The 22,790-nt window shown below is 43.0% G+C and overlaps 1 protein-coding gene across 6 annotated transcripts; it reads left to right on the top strand.

The window, feature by feature from the left end:
- The first annotated feature begins 158 nt into the window (after positions 1-158).
- LOC105025826 (regulator of G-protein signaling 14) lies at positions 159-20,704 on the top strand. 6 transcript variants are annotated; one of them, XM_010896808.3, is made up of 20 exons: positions 159-519; positions 2,967-2,988; positions 3,173-3,321; positions 4,722-4,814; positions 5,040-5,183; positions 5,615-5,794; positions 5,920-5,956; positions 6,104-6,123; positions 6,611-6,823; positions 6,905-6,981; positions 10,753-10,879; positions 11,466-11,547; positions 12,914-12,954; positions 13,203-13,296; positions 13,902-15,612; positions 16,098-16,227; positions 19,561-19,670; positions 20,210-20,287; positions 20,378-20,428; positions 20,533-20,704. In XM_010896808.3, exons 1-15 carry the CDS (start codon positions 406-408, stop codon positions 14,189-14,191), a joined length of 1,683 nt encoding a protein of 560 aa, XP_010895110.1. In that variant the 5' UTR covers positions 159-405; the 3' UTR covers positions 14,192-15,612; positions 16,098-16,227; positions 19,561-19,670; positions 20,210-20,287; positions 20,378-20,428; positions 20,533-20,704. The 6 variants fall into 6 exon arrangements, with proteins under 6 accessions (XP_010895110.1, XP_010895111.1, XP_010895109.1 ...); XM_010896811.3 differs by lacking the exon at positions 16,098-16,227 and adding an exon at positions 1,207-1,323 and having other exon boundaries at positions 436-519; XM_010896810.3 differs by lacking the exon at positions 16,098-16,227 and adding an exon at positions 1,202-1,323 and having other exon boundaries at positions 503-519.
- Positions 20,705-22,790: the final 2,086 nt, after the last annotated feature.

The raw sequence follows: 22,790 nt of genomic DNA, 5'->3' as shown, positions 1-22,790 counted from the left end.
ACGTTGGTATAATAGTTGCAAAAATAACAAACATAGAAACATTGTTTACTACTCTTATTGACTTTTAAAACGCCAATCTGTTGTTTGAATTCTTCTTCACAAACGTTCCCGGAAGTGTACAGTTGTTGCGCCTCTGGGTTTAAAATCTCTGTGCTGGTTCCTTTCACAGGTGTTTGTTCTGCCCCACCCAAAGTAAAGAGAATTTGGGGAAAATTACGTCCACGCAATTGTGGACAACTTTATGTATTACGTCTTTCAATGCATTTGGCATTCAAACAATTGTTCAACTTTCTCCCAATAGTTTACCATTTACTTCATACTGATTTCAGTATTACTCTCTTCTCTCATATGTAGCGCTACTTAAAAAACAAATTTCAAACAATCCCCAAATCTGTTTACCGGACGATGGTTGCCTTCAGCGGGCTCTGCCGAAGTCTCTCCCGCTTGGCGAAGGGTACTACTCAATACAAGTTTTGGAAACCAAGCACCAACTATACCGGTCTACCAATTCAAAGAAAGGTATGCACGTCCTAATTGTTAACTTTCCTATTTTAAAGTCGTTTACGTAAAATTACGTTTTCTTTCAGATTTTTGGTCAAAATACAATGTTTATCACGAACTAATTGAAAGTTTACTAAATCATATCTAAGGCTTTTGACTAACTGTTGTGTGGCTTCATCCACTGTATATCGGAGTTAAAGTGTTTTTCACCAGCCCTGCAGAATGGTCCAGTCCATTTATAGCCTATTGGAATTCAATAAGCCTATTCATTTATTTGTGCAAAATGTTAATTGACTGGCAAATTATTGGGTCCTAGGGTAAACATAGGGGCCAGTCGGTCCCTGCCAATCTTTGATGGGGTTGGAATCAAGGCTACATACACTCCCCATGAACTGTTGGTTCCATGTATGTCCCCATATTTTCTCAGGCGAGTTTGCACCTGTCTCCTTCAGGCCCAGGTGTGCTTTCACTCCATGAGCCTCATAGCCGGCATTTTCTAGGCGTCTATGCAGAAGCACAGTAGAACAGCAACTATCGCCACCCACTCACATAAGGGTTTCTCAGGAGGCAATACGACAGCAGTGTGATCACTGTAACCACATTTCCCCTTTTGCTGCTTGTTGCCACAGCGACACTTCCCTTTCAGACAAGAAGTGACAGGAAGTCCTAAATAAGGAGGACCTAAGTGTGTTTGTGTCAGTGCAGGACGGATCACTTTGCTGTGACCCCTGCAGGGTGTGAGCATCATTTTGGATTCCCTCCGGTGCTTCGGCCATGTCGAAGAACATGAAGACTCTGGGTGTTCCTGGTGTTGGTTACATGGTGAGTTGTCGTTTTCGCTGTAGACTTGGGTTGAATTCGGTGCAGTGTTTCAGATTGTCCAGATAGGTGTACATCTTGTAGAATAGACCTGCTTCGCTGTCTTTTAGGATGGGATTTAGTCAGCTGAACACAGGCCCTATCTGATCCTTTCCCCAGGCCAAGGTTCCATGGTTGGGTCACTTAAGGTTCCATAAAAGGACGAGGAAGAGGAGGATGGCGCAAGTCTTGGTTTAGGCTACATCCTGCTTGTGGAAGGTTTCTTTATATTGTGCCGTCAATGGAGAAAATGGCTGTGCCTTGATTGATTGGCTGTTGCTTTTTAGGTCATGCCATGGTCTTGATTCCTTTCAGATAAGACAGATGGGCTCCTGATTATTATAGTTTCTTGATCTAGATAAAAAAAAATATATAATGTGCCAAATCATGTAGGTCTGACTAATGCGCTCTGTTCTCATGTTTGATGCCAGCTAGTGTTAGCCTTCCACATTGGCCATGGGTTGACCTGGAAATGTGTTAACTCGTCTGAGCATCTTTTGGATTTCAGCTCTAGGGCTTCCAACCAAGTATTTTCCTAGCTGACATGCCAGTTTGAATGGAGTGCCCAGTTATTGTATAGATACTGTCCTTTATGGTGTGTTTCAAGTCCCAACCCCTCCCTCAGAGCTCTGTCAATGTTATGAAGCAAGCCCTGATGACTGGGTGATTGAGTCATATTACTGAGGGTGTTTGGTTTTATGTCGTGGAAACAACATGTCTCATATCCGCAGATGAGGCTGTTGAGAAATCTATAGTTAGCGAGGGTGGGCATGAGGAATGAAATGATTAAATTCAATTAATTTGCCGGTACAGAACAGAAGGTCCGACCAACATTTGACTTCCGCTTTTGTTGTCACTGTTTTACACAATACAGTCAGGTTTAACAGTTTCATCATTGATCATAACCTTAGTACATGCAGAGTTGCATAACATGTTTTGTCAGGTTGCTCATCTCAACGGTTGGTTGGAACAGTGTGCATTAGGCCAACTGCTTTTTATTTTTTTTGGGACTGCCTCATGTTTTCTTTAAAGCATGGAACATGTTTGCCCATGGGTCTGCCTCTCTTTGTTTACATTCACACTCATGTCCTAACTTTACATTTGCTTATCTAAGATTTAGATTTTCTCACTCAACAGAGGTGAAGGGTAAGCTTCACTAGAGCTGACTAACAAATATTCTCTGTCCTAAAAGCTGAATGAGAGTGATCAGTGGCACACCCTCTTCCTGTGTGAGCTGGGGCCTTGCCTGTCTGCTTGAGAGCTCTAGCGTAGAGGGGTGCTGTCAGAAACACAAGGCTGCGCAGCTGCTTACCTCTTCCACTTTTAACTTCCTGAGGCTGAATTGGTATTTTTAAAAGCATCCTTCATTCACCAACAGCCTTACTTTGCTTTTTTAGCCTGTTTGGGTGACTGTAAGATTTTTCCTGATTTGAAAGGTATTCAGATCTTTAAAGTTTGTTTTTCTCTTTTTCATGAAGTTGGTCTATGCTTTTATGATGCTGACTTTAGATTTGAATATATTTGAATGTCAGTGGAACTGTGTTCAATGGAATTTGTAAAATTCTATTCAACGGAGACTGACACATTCCCATTTCTCGCCTTTACAGAGCCAGGCAGTATCAGATGGAGGTAAGCAATTGGGTGGGTGTGGGTGTGTGTTAATGCAGGCTTGCATCTGTCTGTCTCAGCCGTTTTCCAGAGCTGAACATGCCTGAACAGGCAGTAGTGCTTGACTGCTACCAGGACTCCTCTATTAACAGTTACTGTGTCAGTTTTTGTATACTTTTTTATTTTTTTTTATTTATTTTTTTAGAGCTGAACATGTCTAGTCGTGGCTCTGGGGGCAGTTGCACCAGTCTACCAGGGACCCAGAGGGTAGATGCCCAGGCTAGCAGTGTTGTCAGTTGGGCGGTGTGCTTTGAGAAGCTACTGGAAGACCCTGTGGGATTACGCTACTTCACGGTGAGAGACACAAACAATAACAAGTCATTGCTTTTAAATGAGAACAATGTCGGCGTTCCATCCACACCGCCATTGTCAGGGCAATAGTGAATTGGCTACATGTACATTTGACACCGACTGTCAACCAGTGATTCCCTACTCACAATCACGTTACCGCCCGTCTTGACAACTTACCAGCGGTTTTAGCCAACTGTGTGGTCTGCACTTAGGGCAAGTTGTCACACTCACCTCAGAAACGTGTTCCAGTATGAGCTACCTCAGGGAAATATTTGCCCTTGTCGGTTAGTGCAACAGTGGAATTGACGTCAGTGGGCCGTCACGCTGTCTTCCTCCACTGCCCCGCTGCCCCAAACCCTGGGAGTAATTATGCTAAGACACTTCTGACTACAGCCCACATCTTATGTCCCTCAGGATGCAAAACTTCACACAAAAATGGTCTTTGACTCAACCTGCTTGCGTTGCGTGTGTTGAAAAGCTTGGCGTGAACAGCCCCAATAGGGCCAGTGTGGGAAAGCTTGGCGTGAACAGCCCCATTAGGGTCAGTGTGGGAAAGCTTGGCGTGAACAGCCCCATTAGGGCCAGTGTGGGAAAGCTTGGCGTGAACAGCCCCATTAGCGCCAGGGTGGGAAAGCTTGGCGTGAACAGCCCCATTAGCGCCAGGGTGGGAAAGCGCAAGTAAGGTGGAGTATCAGTAATGGGTTCTGAGGCATTGTATCCCGGGGGAGAGAGGGAAGCCTGCCAGTCAAGGATGATTCATCCAGTACTTTCATATCTCAGGTGGATCGGCAGATCGATCCTCAGAGCTCTTTAGAATAACCTTTGTGTATCCGTTCTATGGGTAATTAAGTGCGCCTGATGTATCGCAGGTGTAGGTGTGTTCGGCAGGACCTGCTTTTAGACACCGTCCCTATGGAATGTTTACGCACCCTTGAGTCCCATCTGAATTCAAATTGAAGCTGTTATATTAGCATTATCACAATTTTGGGATTTAGTGAAGCGAGAACTGCCTGGTTCTGACCCAAGTACGTTTGGCTGTTCTACAACAGCGTCACAACGTAGTGATTTGGTGCTTGGGTGCACAAGACGTGTGGGAGGGTTGTGTGGGAGATTGGTAATGAAGACCATGCCTTTTGCACTGAGAATGTCTCGCTCATTTCTTGTTGGTTAACGAATGTCAAGTTTGAAACATTTCCCCACCAGATGTTCTGCTTATGTTGGTGGGTGAAAGTCTGGGAATGAAATGACACTACCCCGAAATGATAGAGAACCAGAGACTGTTAGTCACCGCTGACACATCAGGTCTGATGGAAGCTGTGGTGTAGGCCATCTGTTGATCAGGTCTGATGGAAGCTGTGTTGTAGGCCATCTGTTGATCAGCTCTGATGTGTCATCTCATGTAGGCCTTCCTGAGGTCAGAAGTGAGTGCGGAGAACATCCTATTTTATAAAGCCTGCGAGAACTTCCGGAAGATTCCACCCAACAGGACAAAAGAGGTATGGGCTGATTGGTCTATTCACTTGACTAAACGGTAAAGCGGAGCTCGGTGGCTTGGAGTGGAGTGTTACAGGTTATGGATCTGGATAGATGTAAGACTGGCTCTCTGACCCCGTAATCCCTATATAGTGCCGCACATCTTCTAGGGCGTTTAAAAGTAGTGCATTCAAAAGGCATACAGTGCCATTTTGTGACCTGTTATATCTGCTGTCTTTGTCCCATAGTTGAGTGAGGAGGCCTGCTCCATCTTCCAGACATACCTGTCTGACCACGCTCCCTACCCAGTGAACATTGATGACACAGCCCGCGTGGAGGAGAAGGACCTGCACAAACCTACAGCTGACATGTTTGACAAGGCCCAGACACAGGTCTCCTTACATGCCATCTTCCTGCTGCATTCATCTCACTCAGACCAGCAACACCAGTTCCCTCATATAATACACTCATATAATACACAGTTTCTCTTTAATGGCCATCGTTTGCCACATTTCTCCATATTGGACCCCTTCTGTTGCTGTCATTATTGGTAATGTCAAAATACTTTTTTTTTTTTTACAAAATTGTTTTAAATTTTCTCATAATTATCAGTGTACCAAAGCTGATTTTCTTTCTCCGGGTTCAAAGAGATGGTTTGTGAATTCAAAGTCAACAGGGGTGTTTTCCAATCCAGACTCATTCCAGAGAAAAAACAAACGTCTGTGGGCGTGGTGTAGTGTTTGGCTGGAGCAAGGAGTTTGTGTAGCCAGGAAACATGAACTTGTGTCTGTCTGTCTGGTCAACTCTTCCCTCTCGGGGTCAGATCTTTAAGCTAATGAAGATGGACAGCTACCGGCGTTTTGTCCGCTCCCCTCTCTACCAGAAGTGCACCCTGGCCAGTGTTGAGGGCAAGCCACTACCCAGTATCCCTTCAGAACCCACATGCACAAGGTCATGGGAGAACATGGCCACCGCCAGCCCCTCCCTTAATGACATCAAAAAGGTAGGACAAATGCGGGGATTTCTGACTTTATTTAGGGCTTCTTGGCTATTTTGGTTTTATTTTGAAATGTTTGATCCATTGCATGGTATGGTTATTCAACAACCGCTTGTTCCTTTGTTCAACAGAAAGAGAAGCATTGGGAGAATAGGGGATCATGGGGAGGTAGGCTTCTTCTCAGTCATGGAAAGACATGTTCAAAGCCCTTCACCCAACTCTTGGTATTTGCTGGTTAATGATTATACCTCCACATGTTTGTCTTTGTCTCTCCCCTTGTCTCTCCCCTTGTCTCTCTTCTCTCCCCTCTCTCAGTTGAGGTGTCATACCCCAAGGTTAGTATCTTCTAAGGAATCTCAAATGTGCAAAAGTGTTCTGGGGTTTGGCTCAGATTGAGGTATATGCCCAGGATGGTATTGACATGGTGAAGATAATCATTTCTCCTTGTCTGATAAGATTACCTTCTCCTTCTGACCTCATCCAGTGGTTAATGAGAAGTATAGAGGAAGTGAGGAGAATTCAGTTGATATCTACCCATGGTTGTGTGGGCTGGTTGGGTAATGCATAGAAAGTCCTCTGGTTGGGTAATGCATAGAAATATAATAAATTAAGCATTAGTCCCATACAAGTACAATATTCTACTAATGACACATTTATTTATAATCAAATACAGAACATAAAAACCCAGGTAGATAACTTTATTAAAAAAAAACACCGCAGGTAGTGGGACGAGATTAGGGGTGCCTGCCATATAATTTGTGTGTTTGTATTAAAATATGTATTGTATTTTAAGTATAAACTTTCTTAGCATCCTCTCTCCAGAATGGTCACTCCGGTCCCCGTCCCTCAGACCAGGGGCAGGGTGATGGAGGTGGTGCAGAGGGGGGTTACTGCTGTGTCTACCTGCCTGATGGCAGCGCTTCCCTGGCCCCCACTCGGCCCGGGTTGCCCCTGAGGGAAATGTTGTCTGCCCTCTGTGAGAAGAGATGCTTCCCCCTAAAAGATGTCGTCATCTACCTCCAAGGAAAGGAAAAGGTAAGCCTGCATGCCGTGTCTTTCTGTGCAGTTGTCTTCTGAGGGATGACTTATGTTATTCGTTTGTCCTGTCCCCCGCAGCAGCCTCTAACTATGGACCAGGACAGTTCAGTACTGAGGGACCAGCAGGTCTACCTTGAGCTGCGGGTGACATTCACGTGAGTCAGCTCTAATACTTCCTCTCCATGTCAAGTGTCTGTGAGTTTGTGTTAATGGACATGTTTGGGCCTCCAGGAAGTATTCAGAAGCCTTGACTTTCTCCAAATTGTGTTGTGCTATCGGGTTTATAATTGATGTAATATGTTTAGCCATTATTCTACACACAATACCCTGTAATGACCAAAACACATGTGATTTGAAATGTTTATTTTTCTTGCTTTAACCCAGCTTGTCAGATGTACTGCTGGACACGTTAGTTTGGAGAGGCTGAAGCAGCGGGCAGGTTCAGTGTAGCACCTAATGAGTAGTTCAGCCATTTAATTACCTCAAGGGAACGTTGGTAGTTTGATGACACCTGAGATATTGATGGACTGGCCTCAGGCTGCTAGGAGACCACGGTTTTATGGATCAGAATGCTAGTATTGGCAAGGACCGGCTCACCTAAAATTAAGTTACAGATTCTACAAAAAAATACAACCCAACATTCTGCTAACCTAGCAACAATTAGGTTTTCTCCTTACACTCTGGGGAGTGAGGGGTGACCATGGGCACACCTTAAAACATTCAGTGGTCAAAGTAGCGTGGTTCGATGTTGATGTGCAGGGTTTGGGAGAAATGGATTACAAGTTATGTAACAGATTACAAAAAGAAAGTACAAAAATATATAGTAATCGGATGACAGATACTTTTGAAAAAAATTATGATTACCTCTTGGATTACTTTTAAAGTAAAAACACTATGCCTTACTGCTATACTGACACACGGCAAGTGTATAGCTCTGTGGCGTAGTAGTTAAAGACACAGCCTTTCATGTGGGTGACCCAGGTTTGATTTGTGGGAGGACAGCAATGATTTAAAAAAAAGTGGGCCGGCTGAACTACTGTAGGCTTGCCTGGTTTCTTGTTTATTTTGTCTTAAAAACATTGTTATTCTCACCCTAAAGTTTGGCTTGATCCACATGCGCGTAAAGGTTCCCGCTCATAATCAGATATGAGCTTAGTGACCGTAGCAATTGTTTAATTATCTTGACTTAAAATTTAGTATGCCTACGTTAATATCTGCCTACCCATAGAAAATGTGGTTTAGTAATCTACTACCGACAATAATAGGCTACACCCGGTATTTCCCATGATGCAGCCTTTTATTTTCTCTGATTTACGATGGGACTTTTCAAGGGGAGCAGGCTACAATTTGCCTACAAATAGCTCTAACAAATACAGTGGGGAGAACATGTATTTGATACACTGCCGGTTTTGCAGGTTTTCCCACTTACAAAGCATGTAGAAGTCTGTAATTTTTATCATTGGTACTCTTCAACTGTGAGTGATGGAATCTAAAACAAATCCAGAAAATCATTGTATGATTTTCTTAAAGTAATTAATTTGCATTTTATTGCATGACATAAGTATTTGATACATCAGAAAAGCAGAATATTTGGTTTGTTTGCAATTACAGAGATCATACGTATCCTGTAGTTCTTGACCAGGTTTGCACACACTGCAGCAGGGATTTTGGCCCATTCCTCCATACAGACCTTCTCCAGATCTTTCAGGTTTCGGGGCTGTCGCTGGGCAATACAGACTTTCAGCTCCCTCCAAAGATTTTCTATTGGGTTCAGGTCTGGAGACTGGCTGGGCCTCTCCAGGAACTTGAGATGCTTCTTACGGAGCCACTCCTTAGTTGCCCTGGCTGTGTGTTTCGGGTCGTTGTCATGCTGGAAGACCCAGCCATGACCCATCTTCAATAATCTTACTGAGGGAAGGAGGTTGTTGGCCAAGATCTCGTGATACATGGCCCCATCCATCCTCCCCTCAATATGGTGCAGTACTAATCCTTCTTCCTCCAAACACGGCAAGTGGAGTTTAGACCAAAAAGCTCTATTTTTGTCACATCAGACCACCTTCTCCCATTCCTCCTGGATCATCCAGATGGTCATCGGCAAACTTCAGACGTGCCTGGACATGCACTGGCTTGAGCAGGGTGACCTTGTGTGCGCTGCAGGATTTGAATCCATGACAGCGTAGTGTGTTACTAATGGTTTTCTTTGAGACTGTAGTCCCAGTTCTCTTCAGATCATTGACCAGGTCCTGCCATGTAGTTCTGGGCTGATCCCTCACCTTCCTCATGATCATTGATGCCCCACGATGTGTGATTTTGCATGGAGCCCCAGACCGAGGGAGATTGACCGTCATCTTGAACTTCTTCCAACAGTTGTTGCCTTCTCCCCAAGCTGCTTGCCTATTGTCCTGTAGCCCATCGCAGCCTTGTGCAGTTTGGCATTTTTGAAAGTCTGCTTTGTGGTTAACAAAATTTGAATGTTAATTCAAATGTAATGTTGTTTTCCTCACTTCATGAAAATGACATTGCAATGCCCTTTCATGTTCTATGGCCCTGTCAGTCATTCTCTGAAGGCAAGCCATTGTTTAACGTGCCAACCGGAAATAGGTAGGCTACACTCATAGATTTATGCGTACAATGGCAAATGCAGGGCTAATGCGGGTGATGTTGGATTTCGCAGATCATAAAAGCAATTTCATGGTCAGATGCTCATGACAGAATAGAAATCTTAAATGTTGCTGAATTCTCTGCGATCACTAATTGTGATTATTGACCTGTTTTTGACCCATATGTTTAAACTGATTACAAATGTAGACAGGTAACTGTAACAGATTACATTTAAAAAGTAACCTACCCAACCCTGATGATGTGTAATTGTTTTGGAGGGGAGACACAGAGAGGATCTGGCTTAGGAAGTGGGCTTGTCAGACAACATCAATCAGGTAGGCTTTCACTGACAGGCTCCTTAAATACTAGCCTGGAAATACTAGCCCTGCAAAGCTTGCCATCACACATACAGCTGGAACAGTAAGGAAGTTTCTTTCCAAGGGATATCGCATAGATTCATGTCATTGTAATCTGGCAATGGCTGTACCTATTTTGGCGACAAATGTGTTCTGCGTTGTTCTGTACCTGTCATCTGCCCATTGTTCGGACGCCAAGGGCCGAGCAATGCCCAAGAAGGCATCCTGCCAAGTATTGCTACCAACCCAGTAGAACTGAGGTAGTCATGCCTGTTGCTCACAACTTTGTTTTACACCTGTGTACAGTGATCCAAGTTTATTTATTTTTTGCACATAAAATATTTTAATTCAAAAATAATATATATTTTTAATAGGGCAGAGAGGAAAAACCGTGCATTCTCATACTTTCCTGTATTTCTACACTTTACGGTGGCTCCTGCAATTGTACACTTCGCTTTGGCTTACACTATGGTTGAATGATATGAAAGTCTGTTAGCCAATTATTCAATGACTGTCCCTTGTTGGAGAAAGGCAACTTCCCATCCGTGACCCTTTCTTTCGAGGTCCACAGACCTTTCCCAGGAGAATTGTTATGCTGAACTGCTGGGTGACATAAAGGACCTTCTGATCTAAAATGAATGAAAAATTGAAGTGACACCATCAAAACCCCTTTTTAAGCTCTGCAGCTCAATAACCTAATGATGAATTCATTACAATAACAAGTAACAGGATATAAATCAAATGGGAACTGACCAGGGTTTTCACATTGTTAATTACAGAACTCCGTAGCACAGACCTAGCGGGGTGTGTGGGCAAAGGGGCAGATCAGAGACAGGTTGGTAATTTAATAGTCTGATGTCTGATGGCCTGGGGATAGAAGCTTCTTTTCAGGCTCTGTCCTGAACTCTCTGTCTGCCTGATTGAAGGTGGTGTTCAATTGTAAGACAGTGAAAATGTGTATGGGTTTAGGTTGGAGGTGGTGTTCACTGGTAAAACAGTTGGCATCATGGTGAAATCCAGTAAGACCCTACAGGAAGCCCTCTCTACTGTACTACAGAAACACCAACTAGGATTACACCAAGCTCTGGTCACAATGGTGAGTGTCTCCTTCTGTGACGGTCTGTGTGTCTGCCTGTGGGAGAGAATTATGGAAAGTGTTAAGAATGCACCGTTATATTGGCCAGCATCAATACTGGACGATTATATGTAAACTATAATCATCGGTGTGAGCCAATTACTTTCAATTTGGACAATTTATATTGGGCCAGTCACATGTCCCATTAATTTATTGTTTCTCTGTTGCAGTTTTTTTCAAGTCTATCTTATTTATTAAATGTACATCCAGGTATAGCATAATGCACAATTACAGAGAGAGAATGCATTATTATTTTTATATAATTTATGTTTTCCATTCATTATTTGATTTCACTTTCTGCATACTTTATCATAAAAATATGCAGAAAGATCAGTTTTTAATGATTAAATTAGCATCTGTTGATATTAGAAGAATCATCAGGTTATTATTGATAAATTATTCAATTCATACCAGATTGGCATTGTCAAAAACATCGTTATCGACTTCGGCCAATTCTGTTTTAAATATTGTCGGTATCAGACAATCATTTTATTGGTGCATACCTAGAACGTGTGTGTTGTGTTTGATCAATTGTGTCTTATTGCAGAGTGGAAGTGATGTGCCCCTGAACATGACAACTAATGTGTTAAGTCTGGCCAATAAGAAGCTACAGCTGGACAAGGTCAAAGGTGAATATCTGCTGATTTAGTCATCCACACATGCTACTAGTGCTTTGTCCAATCATTAAAATAATGTCAGAGAGAATTATAATGCTGGGAGTTGTTCATTTTCATTAGTGTTCCAAAACTTTGCAAGGGCCTTTTTATTTTACATGTGCATCAATAAATACTTGAGCCAATTAGTTTGTACAAATTTGTTAAAATTACACTCTAAGGTGTAAATGCATGTTACTTTCTGTAGTAGCCCATCACAACATGTTGATATAATGGGGGGAATATTTATATAACCAACCTTCTCTCATAACCAAGCTATTGTAACTGGGATTGAACTTGTAACTAGTTACATGCTAACCAGACATGGACTAACCAGAGACATTTGCAAGGACAGGTCTACCCAGTGACAGGGAAAGCAAATACAGCGTCTGTTACCAGTAAACTGTCAGTTATTCCTGTCTTGGGTTCTAAAAGAAAGTATAAAGAAGGCTGGCATGTCAGTATAGAGTAGGCTGGCATGTCAGTATAGAGTAGGCTGGCATGGCAGTATAGAGTAGGCTGGCACACAATATACTTATTGCCATACTTGTGATTAGGGCTGAGCAACATGGTGAAAGAAAATGGTAATTTTTTAAATTTTTTATGTCATTCATTATTGATAAATATGACAATATATCTAGGAAGTGAAATGTTCAATAATTTTGTGCTTGATTGCTCTAGCTTATAAAAAAATATACTTGCCCAAATGTGGTCCAAATTGCGCAATGCAATTGTATAATGTGCTGGGGTGACATCATACGAACGGGGTGACATCATACGAATACAGTGGTAACTGGTCCAGATGGTGAAGTTGGTGCTTTGCACATCATCCTCTTTTTTTTCAGCCCAGAAACTCTCTCAGCTTATCTGTGGGTAATGACATTGTAGACTGAATGTAAAGTAACGGACCTCTTCCCTTTCATTTACTCCCTATATCATACTGAAAAATGTATGACATTCACTGTCTTCCTCATTCTTCCTGTCACTGCCTGTCTCTTTGTCTCCCACTGCATCTCTCTCTTGCTGTCCTCTTTCTATATTTCTTCATCTTTGTCTTTTCTTTCTATGTTCAACCCCATTCTCTCTCTCAGACGTCTTAGTACATTTGGCTTGTTGAGTCCTGTGTCACTGTGAGTTGGCTTGTCTCTCTCCTCTACTGCTCTGGGACCACAACTGCCTTCACTTCGGATAAGTCGCCAGTTCCTGAGCTCGTTACTGAGGAGAAATGGACTGTGGAAGGGAGGGAGTGGTGTGGTGTTCTTGATTCTTCTGGGTAAAAATGTTTAGGTGACTCTCTTGCCATAATATCTAACTTACGATTCTTCTTGTGTGGTTGTTATAGTTACCAGTCCAAGGTCCGGTGGCCAAAGTCCATCTGCACAGGTGAGCCGTGTGTCATGTTGGGCTTAGAGTTTTTCCTGGTCAAGTCTCATGGTCAGGAAAAACTGCTGTCCCTAATTATATTTCACCTTTATTTAACCAGATTAAGTCCAATACTAAACAGGACAACATACTTTTACAATCCCACTAACAATTTAAATACCGCACTATATGGGGATACACATGATCCTCTAATCTGTTGTCCAGTTGTTATTCACTGAAATGTGTTTTTCTGTCTGGCCCATTTCCAGGAGCAGGCTACATGTCCAGTACGCCCAGAGGTCAGTGTGTCCCCTCCGACAGACAGACCCAAGCCCCGGGTTAGAAAGAACCCTGAAATGGAAGGTAAGATCCAGGACAAGGCCCATATTTAATTTTCCTGTCAAGGACACCCCATAGACTGCCACAGCCTTAATGTTTTGAGCTCAGAACTAAACTAAAATCCATTGTTCATTTCTTTGAAAGGGAAAACAAAGCTCCGACAGTGCCTGTCAGAAGTATTTACCCCCTTGGACTTTTCCGGATTTTATTGTTACAACATCAAATTATTTTATTGTTACAACATTTGATTATATCCATTTTGATTTAATGCTGTAACACAATCAAATGTGGAAACGTCCAAGTGTCTGAATACCTTTGACAGCCCCTGCATCTGCGGCCAACAGATGACATATAAATGGAAGTAATGGGGACGGGTGCAGTGGTTTTTATTTAAGATGCACTTTATTTTTAAACATGCGTGAAAACCTTGATTACCTGCATTGTTTTGAAGCTAGAGGGAAAAAAACTTGTACCACTTCTACTCATTAGATTCACTTTAGCCCTAGTCTGTACTAGTGCCATAGTCTGGTTATACTAGAGCTCTGAGACCTACTCTGATTGTACTGGTTGTCTTAGTCTAAGAAACATTCTCTCAATTTGATTTCCTCTGCTCCTACTGTTTATCGCAGAGATGATTGAGCTCTTATCCAGAGCCCAGGCCTGTAGAGTGGATGACCAGAGAGGCCCCCTGACTAAAGAACACTTAGAGCTCCCCCAGTTCCTCTTGAAACCCCCAGTCCAGGACCAGCAGACCCCCCAAGGGGAGGATGGAAAGGCCACAGGCTGTCCGGGCAAGGTGGCGCCCACAGACACTAAAAACACAGCCGTCAAATCCATCTCCACTTCCACTCCAGTTGGAGGAGCTAATACAGACTCATCAGGTTCCAAACACAAAAACCCACACGAAACATTTGTGTGAATATGGTGTGTGAATATGGTGTGTGAATATGGTGTGTGAATATGGTGTGTTGTGAGAGCAAAAGTGTGTGAAGCGGTGGAGCATAATTTAGTGCCTACTGTGGGTGCGTGCGGGCGTGTGTGTGTGTGAAGAATTTCTTGAGTGAAAGACATTTTGTGTGTGGCTGTGCGCGCGTGTTTACGCTGAGGTCAGGTTGGGTCAAGGGGATGTGAACACATGTAGCAATTCATCCTGTTTCCTGCCTATTCAAAGATCAATTATCAACGTAATATTACTACTAGAGAAGACAACACTGTTTTATGGTCCTGAAGTTGCAGTTTGTTGTGTCATTATTTTTGTTTTTGCACAGATAGACCAGAACTATTAAGAGAAGCACTCAAGCTTTTTTGCCTAGGGTTGTGTTTATAAGCTGAGATATGTACCGTATTTTTACTGTCTCTGGTACACATCTGTCTCGTCTATGTTACCATCTCCAGTGGTAAAGGTACAATGTATTGTGATATGCATCTTATATACTGTGGCTTTCAATTCATCCCTGAACTCTGCTTAAAAACACAGTTTTGTCTTTTAGGGAAAGTTTTTGTCATAAGGTTCTTTCATGCTATGTTACTTATTATATTTAATCCAAACAAAATTTCTCAAATCTATTAATTATTTTGAGTACTTTTTCAGTAGTGCTTGTGTTTTCATTTTATATGTAACTTTTTATTTTTATTTTGGGTGTGTTTTGAGTGCTTTTCTTTCTTAAGGTTTATTTATTTTAATTGGTTGGTATTTCATATATCTGAGCACATGTTTGTTTGCTGTGTTTGCACTTTGAATGCCAGGTCCCCTGTGATGACCACTCCTCCCCTCACTGTGTTTTATCAGAGAGCAACTCTGGGTCAAACTTAAGTATCAAATTATAACACCATGCATTGTACAGTACATGAATAAATCATGTTATTGATCTTATATACTTCTGCAGATGTTATCTCTTGTGGACAGACCACAAAACCCAAACCGTATTGAGCGTCTGTCGCCAAATTGTAGGTAACTGTTGATTGCTGATGTCAGCCGAATCGACCATTTCCCTAAGGCTGTGCGGGGATTGGCTCCCTATCGCAGGTGATGAGCCAATTGCAGCTTAGCCTAACCTTTCAACTTGTTGCTGGAAGGCACTGTTATTATGACAAAATGAAGCAAGTTATGGTTGGTTAGTTGTTAATTTAATGTATTGTAATGCTACTGCCTGTTTCCACAATCCTTTAACGCCATGAATTATAGTGTGTGCGCGCGCGTGCGTGCATGTGCGTGTGTACGTGCGCTAGGATGGGAGGGTTGTGTGCTGTCAGATGCAGTATACCAGTGAAATGCAGAGCACCGTCTCTCTAACAGCACGTCTCCACTGATAGAGAAGGGAAGGACAAACCTGGAGACTGGTGAGTAGGATCTAACCCTTTTGCGATCATCTGTCATTTTCTTTGGGTGAGGGCTGGTTCAGTCATCTGTAGTCTACATGTCTTCTTTCTCTCCCTTATTCTCGCTCAGACTGTACCCCCCCCCCCCCCCCCCCCCCAACAAAAATGGTTAGCTATGTTTCGTTGCTGTGAGCTACTGAGGTTTTACACTTATCTTCCCTTATCTACTGAAACAGACTTGCACATAGCATAATAACCAGGTACCGTGCAGGCAAGGTCACAATGCAGGGCGTGTGTGATTTTTCTTCTGGAAAAAAAATAATAATACTAACTTGTTAATTGTCATCCGCAGTCAAACTGTGTGATTAGGTATAGAATATCAGTCCGGTTCCATGTGTTTTTGTGATCCTCAGTCCTTTGGTGATGGGTGCTTAGGTTGTGCCTGGAGGCATTGGGCTATGTACTGGAATGCATGGGCTGTGTAAAACTAGATCTATTTATTACAGGGGAGCTTGCTAAAGGTTACACACAGAAGAAGAGTGCGCTTGGTCGTTGAAGGGCGTGGAGGATGTGTCCTGTGTGGTAAAACGGGATTGTGTGATTTTGGGAACTCCTATGGAACCGGTTCGGGATCAGGTGAGATGTGATTGGTTCTGCTGGGAGTCAATCACAGGGAGAGCCAGATTGCATTGACCGCTGTTTCAGGGTTGTCAGAGGGTAGCAAGAGGAGATAACTGGGTACATTTGATAGCCAGTGATCTTGTACTAGCTGATCATGCCCGCTCTTGTTTGAGTTGAATAAGTGTCAATGTTAGCAGGATTAACCAACAAACACGTTGAGTCACCATAACGTCACCAGATACATATGCCGAAAATTTGATTTCTACATGCATATTGGGCTGCACCTATGTTTGTCTTTGACAAATGTGGTCTTTTAGGGGCGTCGTCCAATTCATACTTTTAATAATGCGTTGAAAAAAGCCAACGACCTTACTCGTCAACAGAACCTCTATTTGGGTATTACGCCAGGGCCAGTTTTTCTCCAACTTCTTATGGTCTCAGCAAATCACAGAACCTTTAGATAAGGTTGTGTCAACATAACATCATCGGTGGGGGGGGTTCGGTTGAACAATGGACAGCGGTTGTACTGGACTAACCTAAGTACAGGAAGGCCTTAGTCTGTTCAGTGTTTCAGCTGTTTGTGACTCACTGTCGTTGCTAGCAGATCCCAGTGACACGTCTTCTGATTCAGTGCCTTAAATCGGTGTGATTGTTTCATAATTCTCCATGCCTGTCGTCTTCTACTCACAACCTGTATCTTTCTTGCCTTCACCTATTATGTGTGTGGGAGATGGCCTGTAATTACTGTGAATCATCTCTTTCCCGCCTCTCATCTCTGATAAAATGTTCACTAGAACAGATCGAGGTAGGCAATGCGTGTTTCACCCGGTCAGTGTAATTCTATGGTATGTGTTGACCTCTGGGGAAACATTTGATAAAGGGGGGTGGGGGGGGGGGGGGACTAAAAGGCTCTCAGGTGATAATGTTCTTCTGACACGCTGTCATTTGTGGAGTGTTATGGCTTCCTTTCGAAAGGTTGTGTGGCGCGTTGGGTATGAACAGTTGTGATTTAGCTTTATCTGTGGGGCTGACTTATCCGACCCGACCAGCATGATCAGGTCAGTGTCAATGAAGATCACTCAGAACTGCAGCTAATGACATATAAAGAATGAATAACAAGGGAAAATCCTGAGGTAGATGCTGATTGTTTCCAGTGTGGTTTGTGCTCCTCTGGTTGCCATTTCCTCATGGAAATTGGTCACAAACCAGGCTGCTGTGATGATGCACATTGTGGTATTTTGCCTAATTCCATCGGTCTCCATTTCTCTGCATTCCTCCTGTTTTCTACCCTCTCGTAACGTTTCACTCAGTCAGCGAGTTAATTACATGAAGACCTTAGTTTTGAATGAAGCCATACTTGGTGACCCTTCCCGAAGCAAGGATTGGCCCCTTGACCAGGCTGACTGAGCCATTACATAACACAAGTTTACATCCATACTCACCCAGGGATTATCAATCCTCATCGCAGCTGCTTTTAAACCGGGTTCTGTGGGCGCCTCTTGTGTCTTCCAGCTGTTACGATGGACAGACGAAATGGGGATGGTAAAGAGAAGAGAAAAAAAGTTGCAGCCTGGGTGATTTTTGCTAACCTCTGCAGAAGTTTGGCGTGTGTGTGTGGGTGGGAGGCTTAAGTTGTAGCATCGGTGATTTTTGCTTACCTCTGCAGTTGTCGTATATTGGTCCCATTCTTTCTGGGTAAACGTTTTTGAGACCGGAAAAACGACCTATTATGGTCTTGATGAACAGTCTTAACATATGACATAATGGACATGAGCACATACACAGCTCCAAAGAATTAAGGGAACATGTTATCATCGCAGTACAACCCCAAGTCAATTAAACCTCAGGGATGTCAATCTGTCCAGTTAGGAAACATAAGCGATTGTGAATCAATGTCACCTGTTTTGGTGCAAATGAAAGTGACAACAGGTGCACTGGAGAGGCCACGGCAAGACAACCCCAAAAAAGGCAATGATTTTGCCAGTGGTGGCCACAGACTAATGCTCTCTCCTTATCCTTCCTGACTGATTCTTCTCTAGTTTTGCTAGTGGCCTTGTTACTACTGGTAGGATGAGGCAGTACCTGCAGCACATTCGGGTTGCACAGCCAGTCCAGCTCCTCCAGGATGGCACATCCAAACAAGCTAACGCAAGAAGGTTTGCTGTGTCTCCCTGTACAGTCTCGAGCATTTAGGAGATACAATGAAACAGGCCGTTACACGAGGTGAGTTGGACAGTGCTGTAGAAGGGCATCAACCCAGAATCAGGATCGATATCTGTTCCTTTGTGCGAGGAAGAACAGGAGGAGCAGAGCCCTACACAATCCAGCAGGCTACTGGTGGGCATGTGTCTGACACAACTGTCCAAAACAGACTCCATGAGGGTGGCATGAGGGCCTGACGTCCTCTAGTGGGACCAGTGCTCACAGCCCAGCACCGTGCAGCTCGACTGGCATTCGCCAGAGATCACCGGAATTGGCAGGTCTGCTACTGGCGCCCCGTTCTCTTCACAGATTTGAGCAGGTTCACACTGGGCACCTGTGACAGACGAGAAAGAGTCTGGAGACACCGTGGTGAACGTTATGCAGCCTGCAACATCATCCAGCATAACCCCCCCCACAGGACACCATCCACTGTCTCATCAGGAGCATGCCCAGACATTGTCAGGAGTGCATAGTCACATGGAGGCCATACACACTACTGAGACACATTGAGTTGCCGTGGTGAAATTCACGCAAGTTGGAACAGCCTGTGATTTCAATTGTTTACCTTGATTTTCGGTGGCGAGTTTGAATCCAGCCCTCAATCGGTTGGTGATTTTGGTTCCCACTGACCGTTGTCCCATTTTGTTCTCAACGAATTACACCATTTTTCCGTTAATGTGTGATTTACAGACTTACAGCTCTATATAACTGCATAGGTGTCTGGGGATGGGCGGAGGTCTGGCGGTAGTATTGTGCAGCTGTTTAAGGGCTAACAGGTGACTTGATCTGGTTAGCGTGTAGTCCTGTTGGTCTCACGACAAAATGTAAATGAAAACTCATTTCAGTAGTCCTGCTCTGACCCGGAGCTCTATAAGGGGAGGAGTATTTGTGAGTTGTTTCCTGTGTTAAAGTAGAGGTTTAAAACAACAGCTCCGCCTCGAGATGGAGTCCCGGTTATGTTTCTGAAAAGTAGTTACGTCTGTGGCGCTAGTGTTACCATTTTGCGAGGTGCCTTCACCTACCCAGGCCCAGTCACCTGTCACTCTAACCAAGCTATAGCGTAGAAAAACAACATTTGTGTGTTCTCTTTTGGTAAGTGGCACAAGCCCTTTGTTTGAACTAATAATCTACTCTTATCCTCCTCAGATTGGCATCCGGGGTTTTATTGTTTGTGTACAGCCTTCACTCCAACCCCAGCCTTGTAATAACTGAATCTCAGTAAGGACAGGCCAACCATGGAGCAGAAAAACAATGATGTGAGTACCAGCTTTATAATGTCTGTAGAGATGCAAATGGGTCCCAGTGTAGTTGTTCCATTCCATGTCTTGTCACTTTAAGGCGGTGCCATTGAGGACATCTCATGTTACACTAGTCTATTTCGGTGTAATTCATTAGCTGATCCATCCTGATCAGCCAGTTAGAGACGTGATCCCATGACCAGCCGGGACTTTAGCTATTCGGCTAATCAAGATTGATAATCCTATGAATTCTACAGAAATACTATAGACCAAATTATAATGTTTATGGACTGGTTTTCAGTCCCGTCCAGTTGACTACATTAAAATGTCTTTCATTGTTAGAACAGCTTGTCTTGCTGTTAATATCCTCTAACCGTGTTCGTGGTTCTCATCTCCTGGTGGCACGGTGGCGGGCAGAATGTGCGTACCAGTTTTCAAACAAGCCCCACAGTGCCGTCCCCCTCAGCATTTGGTCATGCTGATGCCTTTCAGGTGTGATTCTCTGGTGGGGTTGTAATTGACCTGCTCTCCCTGTGTTTCACACTCTGTCCGTCCAGTGGCCTGGCACCACCTCCCCTCAGAAACCGTTGAAGAGCAGGTCCAAATCCACGGATGAGATCCAGCATCCCAAGAGGGTGAGCAGCCTCACCTTGCACTGCCTCTTTCTTTACCCGTTCTATCCATCGCTCACAACTTCTGATTCCATTTCACATTTCTCCTGACAGCTTTCCTCACAGAAGTCCCTTCCTGGTGGGCCAGACCTAGAGAAGGTCAAGGTGAGGGGTCAGTGTGTGTTGAGTGGGGTGTTATTATAATGAGTGGAAGCTAATGCGAAATGTAACATCTGTGTGTGTGTGTGTTATGGTGTGGTGTCTTGCAGGAAAGTCCGGAAGGATCCGAGACACCTTCAACTTCTACAGAGGAGCTCAAGTGATGACCGATGGTGTCCTTTGAAATAAACTATGATGATCCATTATCACTGTACCATGAGTCTTCTGTACATATCAAAGTGAATGGTCATTCTTCACAATAAAGCAATGCTGTTGAGAGGACCTGCTTCTCTGTACTTTCTTCAGAATGGTTCTGCAGATTAACAGTTCAATGTTAAAGGGGTTTACAATGCTTGGGAATGTGAATGTTTCCTAGGGCATAAAATGTGGCTTTTATTTAACAGCCTGCTTCCCGATGGTGGAAAGATCTGGAAAGAGAAGTGTGATTCATTAAATTCCCACACCATATTTTGGCAACATGGATAATTTCTGGAGATGTTCATAGTAGCTCTGTAGGATGCCTCAATACATGTGGCATGTTTTTGTTATACATTCTTCTTTTGGCTTGTTGCCATGTCAGTTGGCATGTTTTCCAGGACATTTAACTGTTCGCATGGTATTGATTTTGGTGTTATACTGGCATGCTTCAAGGCAGTAGCAGTTTGGCTGTCATGTTTTTTTGGCTGACTCAATGTACCTGCCAAGTGTTGTTTATTAGTGCCAGTAGAGACATTACGCTGGCATCACTGCAGTGTTAGCAGGTAGAAACCCCGGGTGGCATTTCTACCTACTAACTTCTACCTAACTTCCGTATTAGTTTTTCTTAACCTTGTACAAGCATTTTTCTGGAGGTGTATTTTAAGTACCAATAGCATACTTACCGATAAGTTGGACTCGATACATTTTGTTTTTTACATGTTTCTTTGTAATTTTGTTAACATTGTTTTGATAAATGTATTTGCTTTGAGAAAGCAACTACATTTTGAATATTAGAATTTCCATTCCATATCCAGAATCCTGTCTTAAGTGTCTAGAGTATCTGCAACATTGTTTCAAGATACGCTTGTATGCGATTTAAGAAAGCGTTGTCTTCAATACCAGCTAAAAACATACAAATATTGAGAACCTGCTGCCATAGGCCTTCCTCTACTCAGACAGAACTAAGGACAATGAACTCCGTGTCTCTCTTGTTATCCAGTGGGTATTGTTTAGGTTCAGCAGATCTGGGGGACATTACTGCTGATACTAAGGTTTTGTGAGTAGTGTAATAATTAACTTCAGACTACCCTCTCTGTCTGGGGGGCCTTAACTCAGGGGAAATTCAAGAAGACCGGCAGAGATATAACCTAGTAAGCGGTTTTTAATCAGTCTCATTTTGGTTCTTGATTAAAGAACTGCTGCTACAAAGTATGTATTTTGAAGTGTCTTTACACCAGGGTTGCTGGTGCTGGTCCCCATCCAATATGGTGCACATTTTTGTTCATGGCTTATTACCATAAACCTGATTCAAATAATCCAAGCTGGAGTGGATAATTTGAATATACTGCATGGCTAGGGCATACACAGAAGTGAGTGCCCTATTGTGTTCCTCAAGGGCCAGGCTAAAAAAATGAAATCCGTAGAAAAGTGAGCATGCAAATCTCAGTTGGACCTTGTGTGCACACTGACAGATATACCCTTTTCCCTTTGAATTACACTGGAGAGTCAGGCTGGAATTAAGAATGTAATCCTCTATCTCACCACAAGGTGTCAGTTTTGACTTACTTTGAGAACCAAATTGTTTCTCTATTGTGTATAAGGAATATTATTTTTTTTTGACAGATTTATAGTACAAGATCTTTCTTGTCTTTGCACTTGACTGCCAAGTCTTTGAACCACCTTTTGCAAATATATCAATGTTATCTGTGAATGCTGTTTTGTTCACAGAAAATATATACTTTATATTTTTCATAAAATAAGAAATTTATGGAAATGTGTTAATATGTTTCTAATTAAATAGTACAGCAAAAACGTTTGCAATATTGCAGGGCCTATGTCAAGATAATGAGATTGGCTTACTTTCATTATAACTTTGTAATTCTCCTGAGTCATTACCACAAACATTTGGGACCTTTCATTAGAGAGATTTGATTATTGCTTTTTGCAGCTGTACACAAATTATTAAACCATTCTGGATTGTGTTTCTGTGCGCCAGTGGATACTTCAATAAGCCAACCACCCTACGAATTGAATACATTGTATCGGATTGTGGGCCTAAACGGTTAGTTGATGAGAAAGTTCTCAAGTGAAGGACAAGAATTGTGCCAAATAACAGGGGGGCTACAAATGGGCAATTAATGGCACAGTACAAAAGTGATCTCCAAAATTG

The sequence above is a fragment of the Esox lucius genome, chromosome 4, assembly GCF_011004845.1.
Source record: "Esox lucius isolate fEsoLuc1 chromosome 4, fEsoLuc1.pri, whole genome shotgun sequence".
NCBI classification, from domain to species: domain Eukaryota; kingdom Metazoa; phylum Chordata; class Actinopteri; order Esociformes; family Esocidae; genus Esox; species Esox lucius.
This window is presented reverse-complemented; position numbering and strand designations above follow the sequence as displayed.